General features: G+C 42.4%; 1 protein-coding gene across 2 annotated transcripts; it reads left to right on the top strand.

Moving 5' to 3' along the window:
* Positions 1–1,499: 1,499 nt before the first annotated feature.
* ARL14EP (ADP ribosylation factor like GTPase 14 effector protein) lies at positions 1,500–10,160 on the top strand. Of its 2 annotated transcripts, XM_055814265.1 has the most exons (5): positions 1,508–1,658; positions 3,699–3,778; positions 5,597–6,093; positions 7,106–7,236; positions 8,681–10,160. In XM_055814265.1, the coding sequence occupies exons 3-5, from the start codon at positions 5,671–5,673 to the stop codon at positions 8,907–8,909; spliced, it is 783 nt and encodes a 260-aa protein (XP_055670240.1). In that variant the 5' UTR covers positions 1,508–1,658; positions 3,699–3,778; positions 5,597–5,670; the 3' UTR covers positions 8,910–10,160. The 2 variants fall into 2 exon arrangements, with proteins under 2 accessions (XP_055670239.1, XP_055670240.1); XM_055814264.1 differs by lacking the exon at positions 3,699–3,778 and having other exon boundaries at positions 1,500–1,658.
* Positions 10,161–27,337: the final 17,177 nt, after the last annotated feature.

Here is a 27,337-nt window from a genome sequence, read left to right as displayed (position 1 = left end):
GTACCACTAACATCATTACAATTTTAAATCGGTGTTATAAATTTAAGGTACTTGTTATGACACCTGTGTTCTATTTATTATTGCTACTGTTCCAAAACCTCGAAGAATAAGTAGGGGATGGTATCACTACGTAGCCAAGAAAAAAGTACTCAAACTTTCGTACCTCCTCCATGGATGGATCTACTGTCCTGAAAACATTGCAGAACTGAAAAACAAAACCCAAAAACTAAAATGACACACTTTTGAGAAATATTCCAGTGACCAAGAAACTGGGGGTGGTGGGGGTGGGTGGTGTCCTAAACGAAGCAATAGATTTTCAAGTTTTTTGTTTTATTTTAAATAAGTAACAGCGTCAGTAGCACTGATTTCGGGACTGGAGGGGGGGGGGGGGGGGGGTGGAGGCCGGGATATATAATTATTGACGCCCTGAAATTGGCCTAATCTGGTAACACGGAAAGCTTTTCCTATTTCAATTAGCCTCATTAAGTATCCACAGGCGCTGGTGGTGCTGGCGGGGGGACGAGGTACCTGAGCCGAGATGGGTGCTAGGCGCTAAATGCGCAAGGCTAGCACGTCTCTTAACACCTGGGGCAACATTTCACACGCTCTGAACAATTGTTTACGTTTATTCACACTTATTTCTCACGGGTGCTTACGAGGCTTGCAGCGTTCTGTTGTCACCGTGCATGTTCTGCGGGGAATGGGCTTTGTTGGTAGGTGGCTACCATTGCTCCAGGGGAATCTGTTAGCATGCTAATTGGGATCGTTCGCACATAGTTCCAGTAATTTTCTGTTTGGTCTCCTGAGTAATTTGCTTCTCCTCGAGTTTATCTTGTGGTGCCCCAGCTAGACATATTTACGGTGGTTGTTCCGCCTCCCAAGGCCGCGTCTTGTGGACTGTTTGCAAGGACTTAACATCTTGTTTTCCAAAATTCTTGTTTTTCACTACAGATAATTCCATTTCGCCCCTCGCCTCCCCCCCCCCCCTTTTTTTTTTTTATTTTAAAGCGAGTAATTCCTGTTACTCTTTGTTTCACTGACTCTCGTCGGGGGAGGAGAAGGGTTCCCACCGTTCCCACCCGGCCGCGGAGCCGACCCCGTTCCCAGCGCTGTCTCCAGCTCCAGCACGTTCCACCCGCCCGGCGCCACCCGGGCCCCCAGCCACAAGCCACACAGCCCCGGGCCCCGGCCCTCCACCCCGACCACCGCTTGTCAGCACCACTCAGAGGACGGCTGCCCGCCTCTCCCCATCTCCCAGCCGCGACCCCGGCCAAGCTGCCGCACTCCGAGGGGCCACGATGCTGCGGCTGAGCCCCCCTCGCCCGGCTATGCCTAACCCATCCCACGGCTGCCGCGGGCCGCCCCCACGAGGGATGGGGGCCGCCTCACGCCCGCCTCAGGGGGGGGTGGGAAGCGGGAGGCGGGGAGCGCGCGGCACCTCCCGCACGAGCCCGCGCTCATGACCGCCGCAGCCCCGCCCCTCCCTCCCATCTCCTGCCGGAAGTGCCGCTCCGGCCGGCTCGGCGGTTCCGGCGCCCTGTGGTAAACCGGCGGCGGGGCGGTTCATGGCCGCCACGGGCAGCGCTCCTGTGGCTGGGGCGACGTGGAAGCCGGGTACCGGCGTCCCGGCGCTACGGCGGAAGAAAATCCACGGCAAGGTACCGGGGGCAGCCTCCTGCCGCCCGAAGGGGCGCGGCCGGCAGCGGGAGGGGCGGTGCGAGATGACGGGCGGCACCGCGGCCTAGGCCGCCCTCGGGCTACAGAGGCCCGCCCTGGCCGGGTGGGCCCGCTCCTCGCCTCCCGCCCCGCCGGGCCGCCAGGGGGGTTGCTGCCCTCCGCGAAAGCAAGCGAGCAGCCGGGCTTTGCGCTGGAGTACCGCGGGTGCTGGGCGTGCGGGCCTGGCTGGGGCGGTCACCGTACGGGTGTGAGGGGCTAGCACACCAGGCCGTGCAACTGCTGAACGGCCAGGTTAACACACTCTGACGTGGGGCCGCATCTGCGATTTTTGGACTGTTCTTTCCCGTCCGCTTCTCATAACCCAGAGCTGCTGGTCTAAACTGTACTCTCCTCCATCCTTTGTTTCTACTGGCAGCAAGAAGCTAAAAACCCTTGCTGAATCTCTGCTAGTACAGCAGGCCTGTTGTGCACAAGCGCTTCACTGTGCTGATCCTCATCACTGTCTTCTGCTTTGTGTTTGGTGTGGCAAACACTATTAATGATTTCACAGGTGCCAATGAAAGCCTTCATTTTAGTATCTGGTTGTTGAAGTGTTCTCCTGTTTCCATCAAAAGAGAATTCAAAGACAAAAAGCTGTGTACTCCTCCCAAGGGGAAGAGGGAAGAAAAGCATCTGAAGCTGCTACCAAGAATTCTCACAAATCAAGTTGATGAGATATGTAACTTAACATCACCAGCACACTATCATTTGAACAAGTCATGGTGATACACTTGGTGTGCTTTCCCTCTGTTTAGTGGTATTTCAGGTAGCGTAGTCAACTGTCAAAATGGATGCCTGCCAAAGTAAACATTGTTGTAATTATTTTCTGTTTTACAGAAAACAAGTTTTTTTCAATTAGAACATCTTACCAGAGTTCTGACTTCTAATACATCTGCAAATTTTGAAAATTCAGATCACTCTTAATATTAACCTAGTATCCTTCCTCATCCACACACACAGCTCCCACCTTCTAGGGCAGGAATCAGTCAAAAGTACACATTAGCATTTGAAGCAAGCTTGGTGCATAGCTTATAACAGACGAACTTGAATAGAATTATTTGGTATTAGCGAAGTTGCTGCTAAAATGTTAGCTCAGCTGCACTGACCTTTTATCGTACACAGTTCCAGTTACCTTAGTTTGAAAGACAAACTGTGCATCTAATGGAAAAAAAGATTCTGAATATAGGTGATTCCCTAAGATGCTAAAGTTTGACAGATGGGGTTTAAAAAAAAAAATCATTCAGAGTCAGTACCGCAGTAAAAGTACGTAAATAGGCAAAGGCACTGAAACTTTTATGTAGTAAAACTTCACATTCTCGGTGCTCAGCAGGCACTGAGAAAAAGAATTTTTAAAACTTCATTGGCACCTACACTTTATTCTTTATTTGTTGATTTCAGTGCAGATCTGAATAGCTATGCAGGGTCAAAACTTCAGGAGATGCCTTAGCTAACTTAGAATACAGAAATTTCAGTGAAGAAGGGTTCAGATAGTCTAGCAATTTAAGACTGGACTAGTTCTAGTCTTTAAAATACAGGATTTAGTTTTTCACCTGAGAAGTCAGTGGTAAGTATTAGAATAGTTAAGTCTGTATTTTCAGATAACTTGCAAAATGCAGAACCAAGTTTGCTTTATTTTCAGAATGAAAGACACACCCTTTTTGGCATACTCAGGTGTTTATAATGTTAGGCTTCTACATTCAGGACTGTGTGCCTCTATTATTCTTGCTTTAATTTAAATGTGAAAGCTGGAGCATGCTTAATGATAGCCTGAGAAAAAACATTTTAAAATAATTATTCAGTTATACTCGGTTGTCAGATATAAAATTATGCTTTACAACAAGTTTACTGGCCTCAGTACATCCCAGCATATCGTTTATGTTTGGATCAGTTAAATCACTAGACAATAGCATGTCCTATGAAAGACCTTCAAATTACTGTGCATACAGTTTAATATATGGAAATGTGTTGTGTAACTCCTTCAGATATACCCCTCTGTCTCAGAAAAGTATTACAATCAAGAGGATTTCTGCTGCAAAAATGCTCCAGGCAGTTGCTTTTCAGGGTAATTTCAAAAAGTCTATTAACTTCTCATTGTTCTGTTAAACTTTTAAACTGCTGTGTTCATATTTCTCTGTATTGGATACACTTACACATTTCATGTCTGTAGGTTGTGTGATGCTGTTTGCTTTTATTTTATTGAAAGTAGCATCCCAGACTTTTTCCATTATACAATTGCCTGATCCTTCTAATGATTAAAAAGCCATATTGCCCTGTTCAGTGGTTAGAACAAGTAACTATGTGTCATGGTTTAACCCCAGGTAGCAACTGAGCACCACACAGCCACTTGCTCACTCCCCTCCAGTGGGATGGGAGGGAGGGTTGGAAGGGTAAAAGTGAGAAAAACTTGTGGGTTAAGATAAAACCTGTTTAATATAAAATAATTTAAAAAAAAAAGGAAAAGAAAAGAAGGGGGGAAAAAAGCAGAGGAAAATAAAACCCAAGAAAAACAAATAATGCAAATGAAAACAATTGCTCACCACCAACCAACACCCAGCAGTTCCCTGAGCCCGCCCACTGCACCCCCACCCCAGTTTTATTGCTGAGCAGGACACCATATGGTATGGAATATCCCTTTGGTCATTGGGGCTCAGCTGTCCTGGCTGTGTCCTCTCCCAACTTCTTGTGCGCCCCCAGCCTGCTGGCTGGTGTGGTGGAGCAAGGAGCAGAAAGGGCCATGAGTCTGTGTAGGCACTGCTTATCAGTAATTATCAACACTGTTTTCAGTGCAAATCCAATACATAGCCCCATATAAACTACAATTTAAGGAATACAACTCTACCACAGCCAAAACCAGCACACTGCTTTCTAATTTCTCTAATTTTTGTCTTCATGGAGTAGTGTCTAGGTAAACGTTAACATCCCAGTTAGGCTGCATTCACTGTAATTACGGTTCTCAGAGGTTTTAAAATCAAGTGAATTATTTTGGTAGAAATTTGTCCTTAATGTTGCAATAGAATATTGTGCAAGATGGGCTCAGGCTCTGATGTGTTAGGGCCAGCACTGGATTTGCTACAAACTTTGGCATGGGTGTGAGACCACTGCAGTAGTTGGCTTTGTAATTGGTAATTGAATTAGTGTTTAATTCAACTTCAAATAATGACCCAATATTTACATCAAACAGACAGGGCACTCTGTTGGAGAGAGCTGCATGCAAAGGCCACGTGACTGCAACAACTGCACACACCTAGAACCAACCTTTGTGTACACCCCAAGCTGTTTCTTGAAAAGGCTTACGTTGGTTCTGAGTGGGTTGACTTGCACCTGGGATATGTGGGAAGAACACACACAGGAAGGCACTGTTGGATGTGAATTTCTAACCAACATCGGAGAGCATGTGCAGCCTACCTTCAGAAGCTTTTTTTCCTAGAAACTTACTTGGAAGCAGGATGGGTGAATTGTTTAGCCATCAGCAGTCTCTTCTTGTGGGCCATCTTCATTACTGGTCTTGACTAGCAGGGATTGTGCCAAGGCAGAGGGGGGAGGGGCAGGAAACTGGTGACCAGAGCAGGCAACAATTCATCCATTTCGTACCTTCCTCTTTTACCTTTTACCTTCGTAAAAGATCACTTTTAAGAAGGTAACGTGACTCAACATTTTGAATTGATGCTTATTGTAGCTGGGGGAAAAAAAAAAAAGCCTCTAAAAGGAATACAAGATGCATGGTTTAATACCAGAATTAAATTTAGTGTATTCTTGGTCTTACCAGGACTAGAAGGCTGTAATTTCTTCACATTTTTTTAAAATTACTTAAACCTAGTGCGTCAAGCTTACAGTTAAAGGTTTGCAGCACAAATCTGATTGATTTTAATGCCTTCTCTAGGGTGATCTTCATAGAAACTACTAAAGACTTCAAAGAATTCATTTTAGGTGAAATCAGTTGTTCTGATAAAATAAATGGATCCTTGTTCAGTTGGAGTTCAGCTTCAAGCTACCAATGAATGCCATAAGACCTATTATACCCGCCACACTGGCTTCAAGACTAAGCAAGATCTGTCTTCATCTGATCTACTGTTACTTCAGCTTAGGACTGGAATAACCCTTTCAGAGAACAATACAATCTGCTTCCACCATGCAAAAATTTACATTGAAAGATTTGAAGACTTACAAAAATCATGTTGTGATCCTTTTAACATACACAGAAAGCTATCAAAGAAAAAATTACGAGCAATTGACTTAGATGATGCAGCTTTTCTAAGTGCGAAGTTTGGAAGACAGTTTGTACCTGGTTGGAAGCTTTGTCCCAAATGTACGCAGATAATAAATGGAAGCGTGGATGTTGAAGCTGAAGATCGCCAAAGAAGAAAACTTGATTCAGACGTATGTATTTGGACCAGTTTTCCCACCCCCACTAAGTTCTGCAGGCTGTTGGAATTGGGCTTCATACCGTCCTACATAAAAAAATTGAGTTTTTAAATAGAAATATGAAAAAGCAGTCGGTTAGATATGTGGGAGTTTACTGTATTTAAACCTTTATTTGGAGGACCTTAAAAAAATCCTCTTCCCTAATTAAATATTATGGCCTTTTAAATTCTAATGATTCTGTCTACTAGGGTGACTTACAACTACATATATTATGTAAATACCAGACTGCTGCTGATATTTTAAGCTGTTACTCAAGCCTTGCAAAAAACAAGCTCATGTGCTTAAAACTCAACACTGCAAAGGTTGCTTCTAAGAATGTTGAGATAAACTTCTGGTTTAGTCTCTTCAGTGAAAAATAAAAAACTCCACTTTCTCTAGCAGTTCCTTACCAAGTGAGCTTGCATTGAGGTGAATTAAGTGTACTCTTATTGTGGTGTCTGAGCTGTGAAGGCCATGGTCTTTGTTCAGGGCCAGTAATGAACTGGCGTGGGAGGATAATGCTTTACATGCTGAGTTTGGGATACAGCTTGTACATTGTTGGGTGCATTGTTCGAGATGTATGCGGGTAATCAGTAGAAGTGTGGGCAACCAAATTGGCAGGACCTCATCTATATACGTCCTGTAGCAAAGCAGAATTGCATTCTAGGAGCTGTTGTCCCTTTCAGCCCAGGGACTGTTGCCCAACTGTATTTTTCAATTACATGACAGTATGATTAGGAGACTGATGGGGTGAAACTTGAAAGCATTGATTGAAACTGCTACTATAAAGCTTGTATTGTTGGGCTTTGAGACTGCTACAGTTCTCCAGCATGCAAACTTAAAAGTTGTTTCTCCTGGAAAGTCCAGTGCTTAAGAGTCGAGGTCAACAATTTACCTAAATTATTGCAATATCCTGGATTGGCTGGACATTTTCTTGTGAATTTAAGTTTGTATTTGTAATTAAATGAGATTTTCTGTCTTTACTCAGGGACGTACAGCTAAGGCTTTAAAGTCTCTGCAGTTTGCTAATCCGGGACGACAGACTGAATTAACTCCTGAGACCAGCAAAAGGGAAAAGAGAAGGCTGCAAACAAAAAATGCATCATTTAATTCAGACAGGTGAGCTGTTTCCTGTATTCACATTATCTTTAAATTTCACTGCACAATAAAATAGCCTTCATGGTCAGCGTCCCTCTAACACTATAACATTTTCTATGTGGATGTTTGTATGTTTATGGGTTGCTTTTTTGTTTTTGAGGATGTTAAAGCACTCATTACTGAGATAAAACAGAAGATGAAGGCAGTAAGAATAAAACAAGTATTTGGTAAGGTATGACAATACTACACAGATCATAATGAAGCTATTAATGTATGCATAAACTAAAATTCTGACAATAGGCTAAATTTGAATACAGAAGAACCAAGCAGACTACACTTAAAATATTGGAGTTGTCATCTTTCAAGAAACTCAGTAGTTACACTTTGTAAACAAAAGTGTGCAAGTTAGGACCTTACCTCCTGTTTAAAAAAGGAAGTTAAGTGTACAAGTTGGACAATACTAGGTAACAAATCATAGCCTTCTAATGTGATTGATTTTAAAATCACGCTTTCTACAGAGTAAGGGTATATACAGCTGATTTGTCTGTCATTTTCCACTAAAAGTTTGGATCAATTCGGTCTAGTCCCACTAGGAGTGTGATAGAAATCCCAGTTTTAACTAGTCATACAATATTTGTTAGAACGTGCAAGAAAGATCACATTAATACTTTTCCCCTGCTCTCCACCTAAGTTTAACCTTACAAAACAGAAGCAGACACTAGATACTCTGCTCAAACACTACACATCCTTTTCCCCTCCATTTGTTTCTTCTACTCAGTCTGGACACAAGTTGCAACAGGGAAATTTTGTTGAAGTGTTAGAAAAACTTTTCCTATGTATGTAGCAAAATGCTGGCTTGTAAGTGTTGTGGCAGTCTCTGACATTAGAGCTACTCAGAACTGAACTAGATGCAGAGCAACCTAATTTGAGTTGACCTGGCTTTGCACCGAGTCAAACAAGGTGACTTCCAGAGGTACCTTCGAAACAGCTTTTTCTATGATTCTGCAATTAAACAGAACTGTTACAGAGATGGTTAGTGATAAAAGCATGAACAATACTTTTAAGTTAGGATGTGTGGACCCTAAATGATACCACAGAACCTCCTGTGAATTACAGCTACATGTTAACAAAGAAAAGTAAATTAGGGGAGTATTTCACATCTGAGAGATAATCTGAAGTTGACATCATAAAACAAAGAATATTCGTAAGTACTTGAATAATACGTGCTGTTGAAAAAAGAAAACCTTCCCATTCTTGAAATTATTTCAGACACACTATAATGGCGATACAATTAGGACTGAGAACTGTTGTCAAATACTGTAACATACATATATCTTTTAAACTAAGTGTTCCAATGAGTTAAAACCTGAAGAAAGCAAACTTTGTCCACAATTGTCAGCAGCTTGGCATCAAAATAATTGGAGGTTTTTTAACATGGAAATAAATGTTGGCTTTCATTATACAGGCAAGTTATACCAGCCAAGAGTAAAGTCTACGATAGCCAAGGACTACTTCTTTACAGTGGGATGGACCTCTGTGATTGCCTTGATGAAGATTGCCTGGGATGTTTCTATGCTTGCCCCAAGTGTGGCTCCAACAAGTGCGGAGCTGAATGTCGCTGTGACCGCAAGTGGCTATATGAGCAAATTGAGATAGAAGGAGGAGAAGTAATTAAAAATAAGCATGTTGGTTAGTGTATATGTGCAGTATTTATCCTGAGTATATATTCCATGCTTTGATTAAATACAGCGCATTCATCATGTAGTGGTTTATTGAAACCCATTGGAATTTATCACAATACACATGATTAATGTGCTCACTTTCACATTGACTTTCAGTACAATTATGGAAATAATTATACCACTGTCTTTTCACATTTCATTTTACCTTGTTCTCAGTCCCAAGTAAGTTCCCATTGAGCAGTCTTTTACTCCTCTTTAGGGTGCAAAATTTTCATGTGATACAGCCAGAACCATTCACTGTTGTGTCATACACTTGTTTTGTGGAGTGCCCCGGGGTCTCCTTGTATCCCTCATATTTCCTTCTCTAGTTCAGGATCTCATGGTTTTGAATCTGTTTTATGTGAAACACTATGAAAGTTCACAGTGAATTTACATGCATTATTAATAAAGTACTTTTCAGTAGTAATAGCAAATGCTGGATCTTCTTAGAGTATCCCAGCTACATCTGATAAATTCAATCCTGTTCACTTAAATGGATTCAACAGCATTTACGAGTTCAGATCCTGTCCAGTGGGATTTGAGGTCAAGCTCTCTTTATGAATTCAAGCCTTACTGTTTAAAGTGTTTAAACTGTTGAGGCATTGAAAGACGTCAAAGTTTGTATTATGGTACTGTTTTGTTGGTTTATTTATAACACAGCTGAAATAATTTTCCTGTATTTGTTGTCAGTCTGTAATTGTACTGGTACTCCAACAGCCCTCTTCAGTTTTTTTTGGACTGGTTCATAAGGTAAACATTGGAATGAATTTAGGTGGCTGTTCCCAAACTAAGTGTATCCAGACTTCTACAAAAAACATAGTTGAATTGAAATTATGTTTGGTTGATGAATTATCTATCCTCAGAACATGAACATTTTACATTATAAAAAGGTCTATGGAAAAGAGATTTTATAACTGAACTCTTAGTAACATTTAAGTGTTATTCCTTGATATTTGTTTTAGATACATTTCCCGTTTCTGCAGTAGACTTGGAAGATCTGCATGTTTATTAGGTCAGTTTCTCAGGAATAGTGTTAACCATTGATTTCTGAATACTTACTTGATAAGGATGTACAAAACTTAATTGTTTATAGACTCTTCTGCTGTCCTGAAGGTTGCAGCGCCGAAATCCGCGGTTGGGCTGCGGGTGTGTTGCCACCTGCTGGCCGTGGAGTAGAGCATCGACTCGTACTGCATTTTTCATTAAATCTGATACAAAACTAAACAGACTTCCTTTTTTTGGTGAAAGCATTGGCTCTTCTTGCAATCGATGTCTCTTTCATTGGCTTTGGATTCCAGCCCCAGTTACCACAACCATCGTGATTTTATTTAGGGAAAGCAACACACTTTTCCAGAGAGCAATACCACAACTGAGTAATAGCCGTGGCTTCCCAGACTTGCCAGTGGCATTTAATGCCTTTTACTTTGTTGGCTGCAGAGCCTGCTTATCCTGACACAGCAATTAATCTTTTGTGCTTGATCCATGTTTGGAACTGTTTCATCTCTTGAAGCTACCTTTTGAAATGGATGAAAATACTGATACCTCCCTGGAAGTGAGAGGAGGAAAAGCTGGTCCAATCTTGTAATTTCTGTGTATGTATTATCTTTTTAAATTGGACCCGAGTCAGAAGTGCCCATTGTTAAAAAACTTAGAGGCTTCCAACTGTTTGATTAATGTTAACACACTTCAGTCCACAGTTACACTTTGGATTCACTAACTTAAAGCATTTCACTGAAGTGAAATGCGAGTCTACTAGTAGCTTAAATTGGTAGAGCATCCTATTATTAGAACTATATTTCTTTATCTCCATTAAGTCCTGAAAAATTAGTGTATTCAGTCTCCTGTTTTACAGGTTCACTGACAATGAGCCCTTTCCCAAATAAATCACTCAAGTTGTTTCCTAACGAAATGCATAGGGCTGCTGTTTGACTAAGAACCTGCATGAAGTACTAGCTACTGTTGATTGCTATAGAAGCTACAGGAGGCGTAGGGTTTTTTTCCAATAAAACAGGACTTTTTGGTGTTGGTTGTTCACATGTCCTGCTTACATATTTAGGACATTTCCATGTAGCTGTACTTCGTTAACATGCCTAGGTTGTTCAACAGTATGTTTTTATATACTTCCTGTCCCCCTCATCAATTTTCCTGTTAAAAGACATTGTTGCAAGTCAGACTTTACCTAATCTTGCTAGATTTAAAATGCTTACAGCTGTGAATTTCTCCCATTTTTTCCTGTATGTTTTTATAAATACCACACAAACATCCCACCAGCATAATACACAAGCTATTTTATCATCACCTAAGGAATTGTATATTGTTCCCAATAGCATATGTAGTTCCCTATCTTTCAGAATTACTAAGCCTGTTAAACAGGATGTTTTTAATATAACCAAAGGAAACTACTTTCTGTAAAAGCCAAAGTTCATAAACCAGGTGTAATAAGCACTTTAAACTCTCATGCATTTAAATCTCAAGCCGACTGCAGGTATACCTGTTACCATAATAAAACTTCCCTTTTGATATTAATTTCAAAAAGTAATGTCTACAGACAAAGTTTACATATTCAAAAGACAGAAATCAATGAGAATAAAAGAATCTGGTTTATGAATAATACATATCCCACAGATCAGTTTGAGTTTATTGAACAGAAGCTCCAGATTTGTGATCTCTTAAGTACAGCGTTAAGCACTGTTTTGGTTTCTTTCTCACACAGAAAAATTCACATCAAGTTTAGAACATGGTCAAGTTTAGCATCTGAAGTCAGTGAGTTCTTTGAACCTTGTGAGAGTTACCTCATAGCTCTGTGGTCACATCTGAGACAGGCTGTGCCCTCCCCTCGCCACCTTAGCAGAGCTGCATGTTCCAAACTAATGACACATGCATGCCCTGGGATGCTTTCTGTTAAATACTCAAACAATACAGTACCGTCAGGTAATTAACTCAGAGAAGGTATTATATTAACACTTTTTGCGTCTATACTACTAAAAAAGTGTTTCTCTTTGGGACATACATTAGAACTTTATCCTTAGGCACAGCATTAACTGTTTCCATTTAATCAATTAAGTTCATAACTTAGAACCAATATAAGGAGACTAACTTTTCAATTGCATAGCTGACCAAGACATCAGAAACAGCAGGAAGTAGACAGACCTATCCAAAAAACCTAAGATTTGATAAACCCAGAAGTCAGAATTCAAGCCTCTAAAGAAAAAAAAGTTAAGATGACTATAAATTCCCTTTTTTCTGATTTTAGGCCTGTTTTAATGTTCTTTTTGGCCTTCATATAGGTGTTACCCATATTAGCCGGAATAGGGCATTAGACAATTGCACCTCAGCTCACACTGAAATCCTGTAGTGACATAGCTACCCAGAGGTTAAGTGTTTGGGTAGACATCTGTTACTCGTTATGTGACAAACAGCTACAGCTTGCTGAAATCAGCATTAAAGCCTTTGAGTTCTCCCAGTCTCATGAAAAAGCATAAGCATACAGTTTCCAATATCAATTTGTTTGTTTTCTTCTAAGATTAGAGTCACATTTTCAGTCATATTTGTGTCTCAATAAATGCATTTTCAGCATTTTCCCACTGATTTCTTGGTGGATTACAGGATTTACAGACATGCAGTAGCTTGTCCCTTTTGATCCAGATTGTTTTCCCCAATAATTCCTCTAGCAAACATTCTTAAAGTGTTAATTCACCTTTGTACTGACTTCTAACCAGTCAATATCATACTAATGACAACTTCATTTAAACAGACTAAACAGCTCTCTCCAACTTTAGGTTAGGCTTGCTTTTAAATCCTACTAATAGTAGAGGAACATTTTATTAAAAGGCTTATATTTGTATTTAAAGATCTTTAATTACAAGTTGCACCTAATGTTTACCAGTGTGGAAGCATGACCAGCACTGTTCTTCTATTGATTCACTGCAATTAGATTTTAAATTAACAGTCCTCCTCAAAAAATACTGTAGGCAGGTGGGAACAGCTGTGGTGAAACTGCCTAGTTCACTCTTTGGAGGAGTTTTATTCAAAACCCACTGTCTTTCTCTGAAATAGGGGTTTTATATTTTAAAAATTCTTCATACCCAGCAGAGGGCATCAGCTTACCACAAACCTGACCGTGGACCCCTGCACCTCCCCAGGCATGCATCCCAGTGCTCTGAGGAAAGGGGAATTTATTATTTGCCGATGCAGGAATAGAGCCCAGGACGAAGAGGCATTGCCTACACCTGTAAGACTGACATATAGAAGACTCAAGTACAAGATTAGCACTTAAAAATAAGCGGAATTCATGTGCTTTTTGGTCTTTAGAAAAGCTTCTCTCTCAGCCCCCCACATACTTTGCCAGTTGTTAGCTCTTTAAGTAGGGATCAACCCAATTTTTATAGATATATGTACAATTCACAGTATTCACTATGACACCTTGGTTCAGAGCTTCTGCCCAAGCATTCCCTTCGAAGTCCACCATTAGGTAGCCAAGAAACCCACTCACACCAGGGTCCTGCACTCAGGGCACATGACACCCACACTGGGGCTGCTGCCAGAGGGCAACACACGGCTCAACAGTCACGCGTGCCCCTTTCCCACACGGACGGGGATCATACTCTGAGAGAATTCCACCCAGGTAGCTACAATCATAACCAGAAGAAACGTAGCTATGGTAGGCCAGGGTGGGGAGAGACAAGAGGGGCAACCAGGGATAGGAAAAGTTTCCCTGAGTCTCCTGCTATTGGTAAACAGTAAGAAAATTACCCTAATTCTTCTCTTCTTCCAGCTTCCTTTGGCAGCCCTTCACATGTACTCACCAGCAAATTAAATCTATACAGCACACTAAATGACTTGCCCTCTAGGCTCTGGTTATGGCAATATTAACTATAGAGCATAATATACTCAGTTCTCCATCTCACCCACAGGTGACAGCACCATCTACTACAACCTCCTGAGAGTAAACGGTGATTAGTGTCCATGTAGAGCCCCAGACTGCTATCAGAAGTAAAAACAATGTTCTTCTGTCATCTTCTCATGTCCTCCTTGTTATTCTTCCACTTGTTCTTGCATTTTAACTGATAGCTCTACCGACTTTAAATTGTTCATTTTAGCTACTGAATTAATACCTTCAAGTAGGTAATATTCATTTACATTTGAAAAAAAAAAAACAAACCAAAAACCAAAATAATACCAGCAAGGACCAGCTAAGCATTCCAGGTGAGCCACTTACCAGAACCATCAGAATTTTAAAAATTCTCAGAGAGAAATCAATAGGAATTCAAAGATCATACTCCATTCACAGCTCTTAAAGGCTCATAAGTCATCTGAGAATCTGGAGCTAAGGATTCCATTAACACAACTACTTTGCTTAAAGGTAGAAAAAGAAGATTTTACAGACCTTCAGTAACATAAGTTTCCTAAATTCAGGATTTATTTCTTCTAGTTCATCCTTTCCAAGGGCACCAGATAATCCAAATGTATTCAAGAAAATTATTTTACTCACCTCATCCATTTTCTATTGAAAGTTTGTAGCACACACACACACAAAAAAAAAAAAAAAACCACCAAAAACCAACAAACCAAACAAAAATCCCCACCATCAAACCTCCATGCTGCTCCTTTCCTCCTGTTTTGTAACGTGGCAGTGCTCTTGCAAGTCACTCCCTTGGCAGCTTCCATCAGATGGGCTGGATCCTGCCAGCTGTCTTCAATGTTCCTGGAACCCGTCTCCTGACAGCCAGCTCTTCTTAATAGTTATTAATTAGAGTGATAATGTTTCGGCTTAGTTTTCAGTTGTTATCTTTGTGCTGCTTCCTGGGAGTTTCAGCTCGATCTCTAAAAGAAAAGAAAAATCAGAGTTATTACCCTGTTAAATACACTTGTGTAGGATGCCTAAACTCCAGCCGGACTCCTTAAATTGTGCAGGCTCCTTGTACCATCACATGGGGAGCCCCAAATCTCAGCAGTGTTGTTCCATCAAGCCAGTTTGTCTGTATTCCATTGGCAATAGCAAGCAGTTCTGCCTCAGTAGTGAGCTCATATTAACAATGCTATTGGCTTGGGTGAAATTGCTTAGGTGGGTAAGCAAGCCAAGCAAATAGATGGCTTCTGCACAGGTGAAATGTGTCATGATAAAATGCTGAAGCTGAGGGGACAATTTGGGCAAAGGCAGTACTCACCCTCACCATTATGGATGCTTTTGTACAGGCACATAAAACAGAGACTGTGCCCGAGATGTTATGATCTGAAGAGGTGGCTATGGAGCAACCATCAGTGTATGTTTAAAATAAATTTTTGTCTTTCATTGTTGGGAATGAATAAAATAAATAAATAAATAAATAAAAGAATTGGGTAACCTTTACAGGGTTGTCCCCTAAGATCAGATGCAGAGAAGCCTGAAGTCCGTATGAAATGTGAAGTGCCAAATGCCTGGATGTGAACTGAAGTATTTTGGCTCCCCGTTGGAGTTCAGAGTCAGGCTTGGAGATGGGGACAAGGCAGCCGAACACGCAGAGCTGTAGAATAGGTGACTTTTCATATGCTTTCTGTTGGATGTGGTCATAATAAACTGGCTGGGTAGAAAGCACAGAGTAATTAACTTGCCCTAATGAAAGTTTGTTATATCTCTAGGCAAACCCAGAGTTTTATTTTTCTCAAGAGAAGGCTTTCTTCCTATTGTGTTGTGGGTTTGTTTTCGCTTTTATTAAAAAATAAATAAATTAAAAAAATCAAACAACAAAAAAACCCAACAAACCAGAAACGCACAATTTATCCAGCCTAGTCTGTGCCAACTACCTCTGCTTTATGACTCCCCTGTGTTAATTTCTTGCCTGTGAACCGCTGACTCTTCAAAGTAAAACATTGGGCTAGATTTGGTTTGGAGCAAATGAGAATGCAGGGCGGCTGACAAAGGACATCCATCATAGGGATTGCTGCAGAAGATGTCTGCAGTTCCTCCTCCTCTGGTGTGAGTGAGCTGCAACATCCAGCTCTACGTGCACACACCCCTATCCCAACCGGGCACCTCCATCCCAAACAGGGGTAACATGCTGAGCCGTGATTTTCCTTATGTACTGTCTGAGCATGTACTGATTCCTCAGGTTTAAGTAATATTTTCCCTCCAGAATAGCAGAACCTAACCCACTAACTTTGTACCTGTAATTTATTTGGTTTTAATCTGCACAGTGCTCCAAATGGTCAAAGGCTGATGCAGACCCTCAACCCCATCAAGTAATTTTTAGTTTTTGCTTCTTCCAGACCTCACTAAAGCTGTGTGTGCACGTGTAAGTGCTTGTAGGACTGTATATGCAGTCGATCCAGCCGAACTAGTTGGAGCTCACCTCTCAGAAATACATGGTGCAAATGATGTGGTACAAGTTGCCACTGATCAAAGTGGATTTGTTTGATTCTGCGCAGGAGAGAAGGTGTAAAACCACTTTTCTACCTAAGTGCATGTCCTGTAGGGTATGAGTAAAGGGACCCACGTTTCATTGGCTTTTATTGGCCTTAACAATTACTCAGTAGTTAACTGGAAGGTTGGAAATTACCCTTCTGCATCCTCTGCCTCAATGTAATCTGAAAGGCCCATTCATCACTCAATTACAGCTGGTAGCTGGCTCAGTATTTTGATGCCACCATGTGCAAAGAACTCCTGGAGGAACAGAGCTGTAGCTCTTTAGCTCTTTCCGCCTTTACCTCTCTCCTTTCCTCTGACTCTGCTAATTCCACAATTATTTTTTTTCAAAGTGAATCGAAACCCCTTGCCTACCATGCAGCACTAGTTGACGATGCTTCTCACATGTCAGAAATTGCTACTGACATTTCAGTTTTGCTTTATTTTTCCCCTTTCTTTGATAGTATTATAGTGAACGTTTGTATTTGAATGAAAAGCAAAGAATGCATGTCAGAGTATGCATCAGGGAATGTCAAATTGTTTTTTTTTTTCCCAATTACAACTCTATTTCAAACAGGGTAATTACTAGAAGTGTAAAGCTAAGGTTATGATCAGAAACGGTTACCCTTTCACTTGTAAGTCCTGGCTTACTGTATAAAACATTCCTGCGGGGCAAGTTACTCTTGTGTATCTGCAGGTATCCAGAAGCAACTCTGTCTGGCACTGTGAGTAGAGTGGCTTTTTGTGTATAAACTGCCACATTAGGAAAGGGGACAAATATAGGTGGCTTTATCACTGATTAATAATGTTATAAATTCACATCAGGATAGGATATTAATTAACAATAAGTTAGTAGTGTTTTACTAACAGTATCATAACATGCTTTTAAGCAGTAGTCATGGTGAACTGCTATTATTTCCTTAATACTGAGCTGTAGTTTGAGTTCCTATTTCTTTGATAAACTATCAGTGACAAAATGAAGAAGAAAGAAAAAAAAAATTATGTCTGTGTTCCTAGTGCATTGCTGGGTGCTTATTGAGCACGTTTAGCAGCCCTGCAGCAATCCAGACAAAGTGATGCTGGCAGCATGGCTCCAGGTTTCCACTCCTGTGACTTGGACCAAACCTGAGCTAAACTAGTATGTTTGTACCGCATCCCAGGGGGGCCTTTAGCTGCCTGCAAGAGCAGCTTCACTGTCCTTTCAGAGGGCAGATCTACACGCTCAGCCTGAAGCACTGCCAGAGCAGAGCTCCTGCATCCTCCTGCACCCAGCACGGCAGAGATGAAGCCTTTGGGACTAGCCCGGAGAGGGATTTCGGAGCATCCCCTCCCATGCAGAGGGAGTTTCCCTCTGCAGTTTGGCTCTGATGTACAAGGAGTGTTGTGATGAGCCAGAAATTTTCAAAAGTTTAGTATTCCTTTTTCAGAGTTTCTTCTCTGGGGAGAAATGGAGCGTTGCTGAACCCCAGCCCATCTCAGGGTCCGTTTGATGGCAGGCTGGCAACAGAAGTCAGGCTGTGCGAATGACAGGGAGCTAAAAATTATTTTCTCATGACACCAGCATACATCACTAACTAGCATGAAGATTAATTAGCATTGCCCCTCATCAGCCCCCATGTCACTGCCGGTGCCCCAAGGAACAGGATGGTTCTTTTAGTTGGGCTCAGAGGAGGCTAAAGGGGGATCTAAAAGCAGCCGATACTGAGGGGAGGGGTAGTGATAAAGGTGAGGCTGTTTTAAACTTTATGCAGGTAGAGCCATGGGCTTCCACCCTTTGAAAGCCTGAAGCTGGTGGAAAAAAGCTGCCCTTCTGCAGCAGCCTGTCCCCAGGGGCCAGCTGGTATAAGGCTCGAGTGTCACAAACTATTAGTAAGGTTTTGCCAATCTGTTTTATTTAAGTGCATGAAATAAAACAGCAATCCTTTATTATTAGCTGCTTTATTTGACTGGTAATAGTGCCTAAAAGGGGCTGGGACTCCAGTTTGCTCCACTTGGAACTGCTATTTCCTCTAAGAGCACATATTCTCATTTTTCTGTGGGAGTTTCAGTGGGACAGTGACTGAGTTGATGCCGTTTTGATGGCCTTCAACTTTTTTATAGAGGTGGCTGGCAGGCCAGGCAAAATAGATGTAAACTGCACCGGGGGAGCAAGGCTTATTTGAGTAAATGTTCAAAATTAGTATCAACACTTGGGTGAAGAATGTGGTGGTTGCCACCGAGCACTCTCGCTTTCCTCTGCCGGCCCCCCACCAGCTCGTGGTCCCTTCTCACAACCAGCTGCCCTGGGGAGCCGCACACCTGAGAGTTCCTGGAGGGAGTTCAGCCACCACTGACCTTTTTGTCACGGAGAATTACTTTGGTGGTTGTGTGTTTGCTGGGCAAGGAGAGAAACGGAGCAAGGTCGCCAGGCAGGGACTGCCCTTGTGGAAGCTGGAGCTTTTCAAGTGAAGGAGTAGTTCAAGAGAGGGGTGGGGGAGGGGAAGGGTTGGGGAGCGAGAAGGTGCTCAGCAGGGCACAGCTCTGAACCCCCTTGTGCTCCTCTAATGAGAAACCCAAAGGTGAAGCTGAACACATCAAGAATTTGCTTCATAACATTAATATTTGAAAACCACCTACAATAATTAAAAAAAACCACCCCCAAATAATATTTATCTAAAAATATTCATGATGTTCATTAAATAATAAATCAGTTTCTTTCTAATGTCAGCCTTACTTCCAGGACATTTATTCTGCCTGCATCCCACTGTACCTGAGGCAGACAAAAACACTCCTCTGTGTACAAACTAGGCGAATGGGGCAGAATAGCAGACCGGGAAATAATGATCCAAATGGAGCAAACAAACAGCGGAAGAGCAGCCAAGTTAAAGCGTTTCCCTCGTTCCCTGGAGATACGTCCTTATCTCGATAATTGGAGGGATAATAAATAAATAAATAAAATGTCTTAGCCGCGTTGTTGTTGCTGGAGTGCTTTGTCTGTAGCATAGTCAGGAAAAACTTTTGAATTGATCTGGAGTGCACAAGCCTATTTTCTATTAAAACGTATTAATGCCAGGTTCTGTGCAATTAGTGAAAAGTCAATTCCCATTACTAGTTAACACTATTGAGTATCTGCTTTCTTTAATAAAAAGCTATGTCCAGCATAAAGACTATAAATCGATAACCAGCCACTTTCTAAATCTATTCTGCCTCTTCCAAAAATGCAGACAGACCGCTGGCGTTTAGAAGGCAGAATAGATTTGGAAGGAGAGATGCCTGCCCTCCAAGAGCTGACCTGCCCTCCGAGAGCTGACCTGCCCGCTGCTAACCCTGCCCTCGCACAGCCCGCTCCACAGCCGCACCGGTCCTGCCGTCACCCAGCTTTCCTTTGGAAAAGCCTTTGCCTGTTTCTGAGAGCTGTACACATGCAAACTGGCACTAAAGTCTTTACACGCCTTTAGCAGTAGCAAGGACCGAGATGGCAGAAATCCACGGAACGAGGTGGTCTTGCATGTTTGAATCACATATATGCATTATGATCCAGTGGCTTCCACAAGTGCCTGGCTGGACCTGGGATGGACCTCAGAGGCATCTAGCAGCGGTGGCCAGGGCAGCTGGTGTCCTCTGAGGACAAGCCCTACAGGCAACGCAGCTAAGTCAGGCTGCAGAGCCCCATCTTGCTCTTACAAAGAGCAACCATCTATGCTTTAGCAATAGATCTGCAGTTTGCATCCAGCTGTTGCCTGGTATTGCATCTTTGCTATTTTAATTCCATAAGTAATCATTACTTTTTGGTAGAACTCCATCTCCCGTTGTAGGACCTGTGGTGCTCATGCTGGAGCAGCCATGTGGGTGGCATGGATGCTTAATCCTTACGGTGTCTAACAGAGCGAATCCACGGGTTTCATACACAATTTGATCATGTTCAGTGATTGCTGTGGCAGCCAGCTGAAAGTTAGGCTATCATTACAGAGCAGCAGCAGAGAGAACCCTCTCCTAAGTACGCTTTAGTAATGCTCTCTCCTAGGACGGATTTCTTCGTCTTTGCATCTTTATTTCTATTCTCATTTGAAGGCGCAGATATTCAGATATAATCAAGAGCCACCTGGGTGGCTCACCTCACAGCAACCACGGAGCCCATGGGGCTTCACAAAATAATTTACTGTTCGTGGCAGAGGATTACGTCTGATGAAATTTGGTCTTCCTCAGATTAGCAGTACGTGGTAAAGGCTTGGGGCCGGTGGGACACTGTCCTTCCAGCAGTAATGGAAAGAAATTGTGTCCTACCACGATGGCAGAGATTTCCAAGCATGAGGAGCACCCCAACGCACAGCTGAAAATCAGAGAGAAGGGGCAAAGGTCTGCTTGGTGCCTTTTAAGCTTCCATGTGCTGGTTTCTGTCTTGTTAACACCCCAATAAATGGGGTCTAGGATTAGAAATTAACAATATAAATAACTACAAAGGGATGAAAAAGCTTGCCCTGGGTAAGGAAAATGAACAAAACCCCAAGAACTGGGGCGGGGTGGGGGGAGTGAAAGATTTATTGTTCTGCTCCTGATAGCCAAAGTTTCTAGGGTTTGGTATTGGTTTTCACTTGGGGCCCCTGGATCTGCAGAAACCCAAAGGCTGTTTCAAGGAGGTGAATAAAAGTGCTTAACACCACCTGCAGAACCAGGGGGAAGGGGAAGAACTGGGCAGCAGAAATTAACGGTTGCTAAAGGAAAGAAAATGCATTTTGTTTCTGTACAGAAAAGCAAGGAAACGAAGCTGCTTTGCCTGCTTTCATGATCATTTGCTAAACAGCTGAGCAGCTGAGTTGTTAGACAGAATGAATGTAGATGAAATTCAGACATAGACAAGACTATCTGTAGAAATTTGATTTTTATAGACACATCAACAGTACTTTTTCCCAGAAGTATTACATTTTGATTTAGCTGAGGAAAAGAAGTTATATTATATGATTTAATTACACAGTTGTGACTAACACTTTCTTACAAATATGGAGTAGTGAAACTGGAAGCAAAATGCAAGCTAGCTGGTAGGTAAACATTTTCTTTTAAATTGTTGACTGAATTTGAATAATGAATAAATTGGAGGAAACTGAAATCTGCTTGTGGAAGTACCAGAAAAAGGAAAAGGAGCTAAGCTCATAAGGTAAATTATTAATGTTGGTATATTCGCTTTGCTCCAGTTATTTGTAACATAGGAAATGTGATTCGCGTGTGTATGTCATTTTAATATTAACGCAGTTGCCAGCTCAGATCCAAAATAATGAGACAGATCCAAGTCTTTCATTTCCAGAGGAGAATTTTTAATGCAAGTAAAATCAATATGGCAAAACATTCTGCCCAAAGAAAGGCCAAAACCTGAGTTTATCTGTAATGCCTGAGGATAAGAGGTTTTAGACCCTCCGTTTTCCTCACCCATGGTGTGACAGAGATGCTTGCACACATGGAAATTGTTTGGTAAGAGGATAAAGATGCATGCTCTCACCTTGGAGTTCAAATGCATGCTGTGATCTTATCTGCAGCAAGTTTGATTAGTAACAAATACAACAGTGCAAACAAGAGTAAAAAAAAAACAAAACATCGCATACTTAGAGACAGCTGCGTACAGCTGACGGGCCTGAGCCAGAGGCAGGAGTTAGTGGGTAAGAGTTAACATCCTTGCTGGGATGTTGTTGGGGAAGCCTGCATTTCAGCAGGAATGTTGCACATCCTCTCTTATTTCCACTTACAGCTCTTCCTTATTATTCGTAAATAGAAATTTCCAGTCCCTTTTTTTAGACTATCTATAAATATCTTCAATTACAGCAAGTGCAGGAATAAAATTATATTAAAGGGAATTGTAAATTGCGGCTATATTTTTAGATTCAAGCTTTTTGTTAATTTGGTTTTGCTGTTTCCCAGAAATACTGTGATTTTAGTACTTGCAGCTGCTAACTGTGGGACAGCTCTGGGCTCTGAAGCCTTGTGTTTATACCCCAGCACACACACGGGCCCACCATTGCTTTTCAGGCTTGGCTTTTCTTTGCCAATGCATCTCAGCCTGAGAAGGACCATCTCTGGGACCGAGAAGGACCATCTCTGGGACTGAGAAGGTTGTGCGGAGCTTCACAGACCCATCCAAATCCAGGCAAAGGCAACAAGAATCACTGGTACTGAAAAAGGGACGATTCATCTCATTCACCATCTAGAGATGCCCATAAAAGCAACCATCACAGAAGAGCAGGTGACCTCCCCCGACACTTTTGCCTACCAATTTAAGAGTGCTCAGAGCAAGGTCATCCATCGCAGCCTCCACTGGGATCCTGCTCACGATGCTAATTGTGTAAAGGATGCGGTCGTGAGCCCATGTGCTGACGCTGGGGAGGCCAGTGTGAATATGCTTTAATATGCTACTTGATGTACTGAGGCCTCAGTGGGGCTTGAAGGAAGAAGGACTTGAGCCTCAGCAAGGTCAAGTTCACTTACAGCCTCTTCAGAGACCTCTGCAGCATAGCCTTGCTCCAGGTGTGAATAAGCATAATGCACAAGCGAGGAAAATTTGGTCATAAGAAAAACTCAGACCTATCCCTATCCACTGCAGATATGACCTAGGCTTCCAGCTTTCAAGACATGGGAAATACAAAGCATCGAGTATAACCTTGCTGTAGCTGTTTGTTTTAGATTTTGAACCAGTAGTCTGCAGCTCTTTCTAGCATCATTTAAATGTTAGTTGCAATGCGGTCTTTTTCTAACAAAATCTGCAAATCTACATTTTACAGGTCTGCTTCTTCTAATAGGGAAGGCAGAAAACAGTACCATCTGCAGACTTCAGGTACTGAAAGTAATTTTTCAAAATGTAAAGCTTACTGCATTAAGCATTTCTATCAGCTGCAATGCAGTTGCTCTTCAACATAAGCCCCATGCCCGATGGTTAGAATTTGCTGGGCTAAGCCACACCGGTACGGTCTCGTGATGACTAAGTGGCATGAGAATGAAATATTACTCATCTGGTCCAAAATCTGCTCTCCCTGGGACACATATAGCAGAAACAATATCAGGAATTGGCTCTTATTTTTGCTACTTGTTCAAAGCTTGTGCCAAGTCCCCTGGAAGGATTGTCTACCAGTTTCAATGTGCAAAAATAATAGTGTTGGCAGGCAAAATTCAGGTCTGATTTTCATATTGTACAAGGATAAGAACTCTGGTGGGGTTATGTCCAGATAAAAATGCCTCTTTATTGAATTCAAAGGGTGCTGGACCAGAGGTGAAATCACTGTGGGGTTTGGTCCAGCATCTTTCTGGGTTATAAGGCTGGCAGAGATGTACAGTATTGTCTCGGGGTGGATCCAGCTTTCCAACTGACCTGATGTTGCCAAGTTGTCCTGCACAGAGGCCAGGAGTACACCGGTTTCTTAAAGGCTTAGAAGTTCCCCCTCTTCCTATTTTCCACTGACTGATTCTGTATTCCCCAGAGACTCCTCATTAACGGCTCAGACCATCGCCAAAAAATTATAAATAAAAAAGGAGGGGGTGGGGGAGGGGGAGAGGAGAGGAGGGATGAGAAAACAAGACATACCTGCAGCAGTCCTCGCCATATATTCCCTCTGTGTCCCACCGACAGTGTCACGCGGAAGGGAAATTGTTCTATCAGTGACTATGTGAGATTCATGACCCCACCACAACCTTGAATTGGCCTTTAGTTGTCGCTGATGGGAACTGAAGAACAGCTCCTGTCGACATGATTGCTGCTCTCCAATGAATCAGAACACGCAGGGCACAGAGCAGCACATTAAACTAGCAACAGAAATATATCACTGTACTTTTATATAGATGTATTGCTTTTGCCCAGGCATATAAATGATTGGGCTATCCACTTATTTTTTTTCCAAGGACTATAAATTAAAAATAAGCTAAGGGTTTTGAAATTATGTTCTCTCCCCCCCCTCCCCCTCCCCTGCTCTCTCTTTTTTCTTAAAGCTGGGTAGCTATTTTAGGTCTACAGTAAAACATTTTAAAGGTAATCTTATCGCCTATGTCTACTTGAACATCCTTTTTTCTAAAAGAAATCTACTACTGCAGTTCTGGCTCTGGTAATTTAACAGTTCAGTGTGATCACCCTAACTGTAAGACAAGTATCTGAAATGGCAAAATCTATGTATGTCACGTGTTTGATTCCCCCCCCCTTCACAAATATTTCATAAAATAGAATTATTTCAATATATCTTAACCAAAGGTCACTTTGACTTGAAAGTCAGTTTGATGTACAGCTGCATAATTTAATGTAGCACCTCAAAAAATGGAAATGTTTCACTATTAAACTGCATTTAATTTTTGCAACTTTGCTCACTGATTGAATCATCTTGCTTAAATCATCCATTTAATTCAGAGGTGATATCACCAAACTTGCAGAGATTGGGATATGTTTTGTTCGTTGCATATTCCCAGCTCTTTGCAAACAACTTATCACTTAACCAGCTTTGCAGCCAGCTGTAGAAGGAATAAGCAAGCTGCTTCACTTGTGTTCTTCCCCCATCTGAAGTTTTTCTGGGATGAAATGCAGAAGAAGAGTCCAGGAGTCCATCTTCCATGGCCCGAAGCTGAGGCAGGAAGCACCTCGGTGCTTGTTCCAGTGCAAAGCAAGCAACCCCGCAGCCGAGCTTCGGAAAACCTTGCACAGGCAGGCAGCCCGCGGTCACGTAAGTGGAACAACTGACTTTGATGAAGCAAATTTTTCCTACAAGCATCTGTGGGACTAAGCCTGCCAGATCGCCTTCTGCTAGTTTCTGAATGTGTTATAGCAAGACCTTTACATTTTTAACATTACTTTTCTTGGACTGGTTGCTAAAGATGTTTGGTGTTAACCATGGGCCTGTGTGTCGGATGAAATGAATTTGCCGTCCACCAACGTGTGACCTGGTCAAAGAAAATAAATGAGCTGGTTACAGCTATTTCCCCTCAACAGAGTCATAAACACTGTCATAGTAATTCCTATGGATCTTTTCACCAGGCTTTGGATGATTAAATCCTTACTGTATACCGCTTACTATCAAAACTAATAAGGTATAAATAAAAACCTGGATGCATTATTATCTTTCTAAAAGATCAGTAATTTCCATATCAAATGATAATATGATCATTCTACAGTTTGCAGCTTCTAGCCAAACACTATCCAGGATAGCAATGCTTTACCATGCTGTGATCTTGACAACATTTAAAAATGAAGATCTTTTTGGTTTTCTGAGCAACAAATGTGATATCAAGAAAAAAGATTTGAAGATTTCTTAGCGCAGGGAAGGTGGGAAAGTGCAGAAAAACCCTCACCTCTAATTGCCTAGAAAGTAACGAGACCTCCGTCCTCCCACCCTGTTGCCAGCTAGCCACTGGGCTTTAATTCCTTAGGCGTTTAAGTGCCTTCCAATAAATCTTTGTAAATGCTCTTGGCATAGCCAGAGGTTGCTGAAATCCTCAGTGCTGTGCACTTCAGCACCTAGCTTGTGCTAAAATCCTATCAAGGCCCCCAATTAGCCCAGGGATTACTGGCTAATGGGTGGAGGGGAGCAGCTCCTCTTCGTTGTGTTTTCTCAAGGAAGGGAACCACAGTTGTAGGAGAATGGATTTATAGCGACCATCTACGTGGAGACAAACACTTCGCTTGCTTTGAAGGGAAGCGCTGAGATGGGGCCCCAGCCATGCTTTGCTGGCCAGTTCAGGCAGCTCTGGGCAGCTCTCCATGGAGCATCCTGCCTTCCAAAACATGGGAGCAGCGAAGTTCAGGTGTTGCCTGGAGAGGCCAGCTCTCAGGCTTGGACCCTGCTCTTCCAGTGCCACTAGCTAGACGCACTGGTCCCCCCATGGATTTAGCCCCTTTCAGAGCCCAGCTGAAAGTCCATGCATGTCTGCATTCTTAGGGCAATGGATGCTGACAACCTGCTCTCCAGATTATTATTTTTTAAAAAGTAAAATAATTCTATTTCAAGAAAAAAGATACTTTGCGGCTGAAGGACTGCCCAAAAGCATCTGGTTGTCTCCTGGGTACACGTGCAGTTTGCCACGTGGCCTTGGGAAAGCCAAGTAGCTGGCACTTGTTTGCTGAGCTTGGGAATTAGGAAGGTTTGGGGCTATTTTGTCTCCATTTACAGAGCTGATGTTAAGCCTTGACTCTCTTATAGCTGTAACATACACTAATTGTTTACAAATTAACTTTTGAGCATGGCTGGTGCTAAATTCTAGATCTGATGAAGTTACATGTCTGAGGGTTCGCTCCTAAACTGCTTTAGTCCGTGAGAATAAGTCTATTTTCATTTGCTCTCCCATCAGGCTCGGAGAGGGACTGTGGGTTGCAGGGGCACGTCTTCCTCCCTGTGCCCATCGGTGAGGTGCAGAAGCGGCAAAGCCACGGCTTGGCTTTTGCTCCTCACCAAGGAAGGGACCACCTCCCGCTGCACTGGGGAGCAGCTGGGGGGCATCCCTCTGGAGAAGGGAGCACCAAGGCTGTGAGGCCAGGAGTCACTGCCAGCTCCAGAGTGGGGCACACTTGCGTGTTGTTTTCTTTGTTAAAATATTAATTCTCTAATCTGGTCTTAAAAGGCAAAGGAAAAGCTCCAGTGAGCAGTCACAGAGAAGAAAGACAATGAGAAACCATGAGTAACCATGTCAGCCGTAGCCAGGGAGCAGCACAGGTCCCCAGCAAGGTGCTCTGTGCCCAGACAACTATTTACACCCAACAAGAGCTCAGATCATGCCCCTGATCTTAAGCAAGGTGAAGTTTAAGTTATCAGCTGTCTTGTAACCGCCAGTTCCCAAACTCAGATAAACTTAAAATACTTCCACCCACTAAGTATAACTGGCACTTGAAGGACACATAGAAAGTCATTACAGAGAGGTGCTAACTTTTCTGGTAATAAATTAGTCTGCTGACTCCTTGAACATTTTGTCAGCCCAGACAGGAGATTGTTTTATAGCGTAGGTCTGGCATGCTGTTTGCTTATTGATGTTATGAACACCCGTGGGTTTATTTAGGGTTTAGATTAGCACCAGATACCGAGATTGTACAAGG

The sequence above is a fragment of the Falco peregrinus genome, chromosome 9 (assembly GCF_023634155.1).
Source record: "Falco peregrinus isolate bFalPer1 chromosome 9, bFalPer1.pri, whole genome shotgun sequence".
NCBI classification, from domain to species: domain Eukaryota; kingdom Metazoa; phylum Chordata; class Aves; order Falconiformes; family Falconidae; genus Falco; species Falco peregrinus.
This window is presented reverse-complemented; position numbering and strand designations above follow the sequence as displayed.

Excerpts from the sequence above, each read along its gene's own strand:
- ARL14EP (XM_055814264.1), top strand. The coding sequence starts at position 5,671 with ATGGATCCTTGTTCAGTTGGAGTTCAGCTTCAAGCTACCAATGAATGC. Across the intron at positions 6,094-7,105 it reads GAAGAAAACTTGATTCAGAC|GGACGTACAGCTAAGGCTTT; the intron begins GTATGTATTTGG and ends GTCTTTACTCAG. Across the intron at positions 7,237-8,680 it reads GCATCATTTAATTCAGACAG|GCAAGTTATACCAGCCAAGA; the intron begins GTGAGCTGTTTC and ends TTCATTATACAG.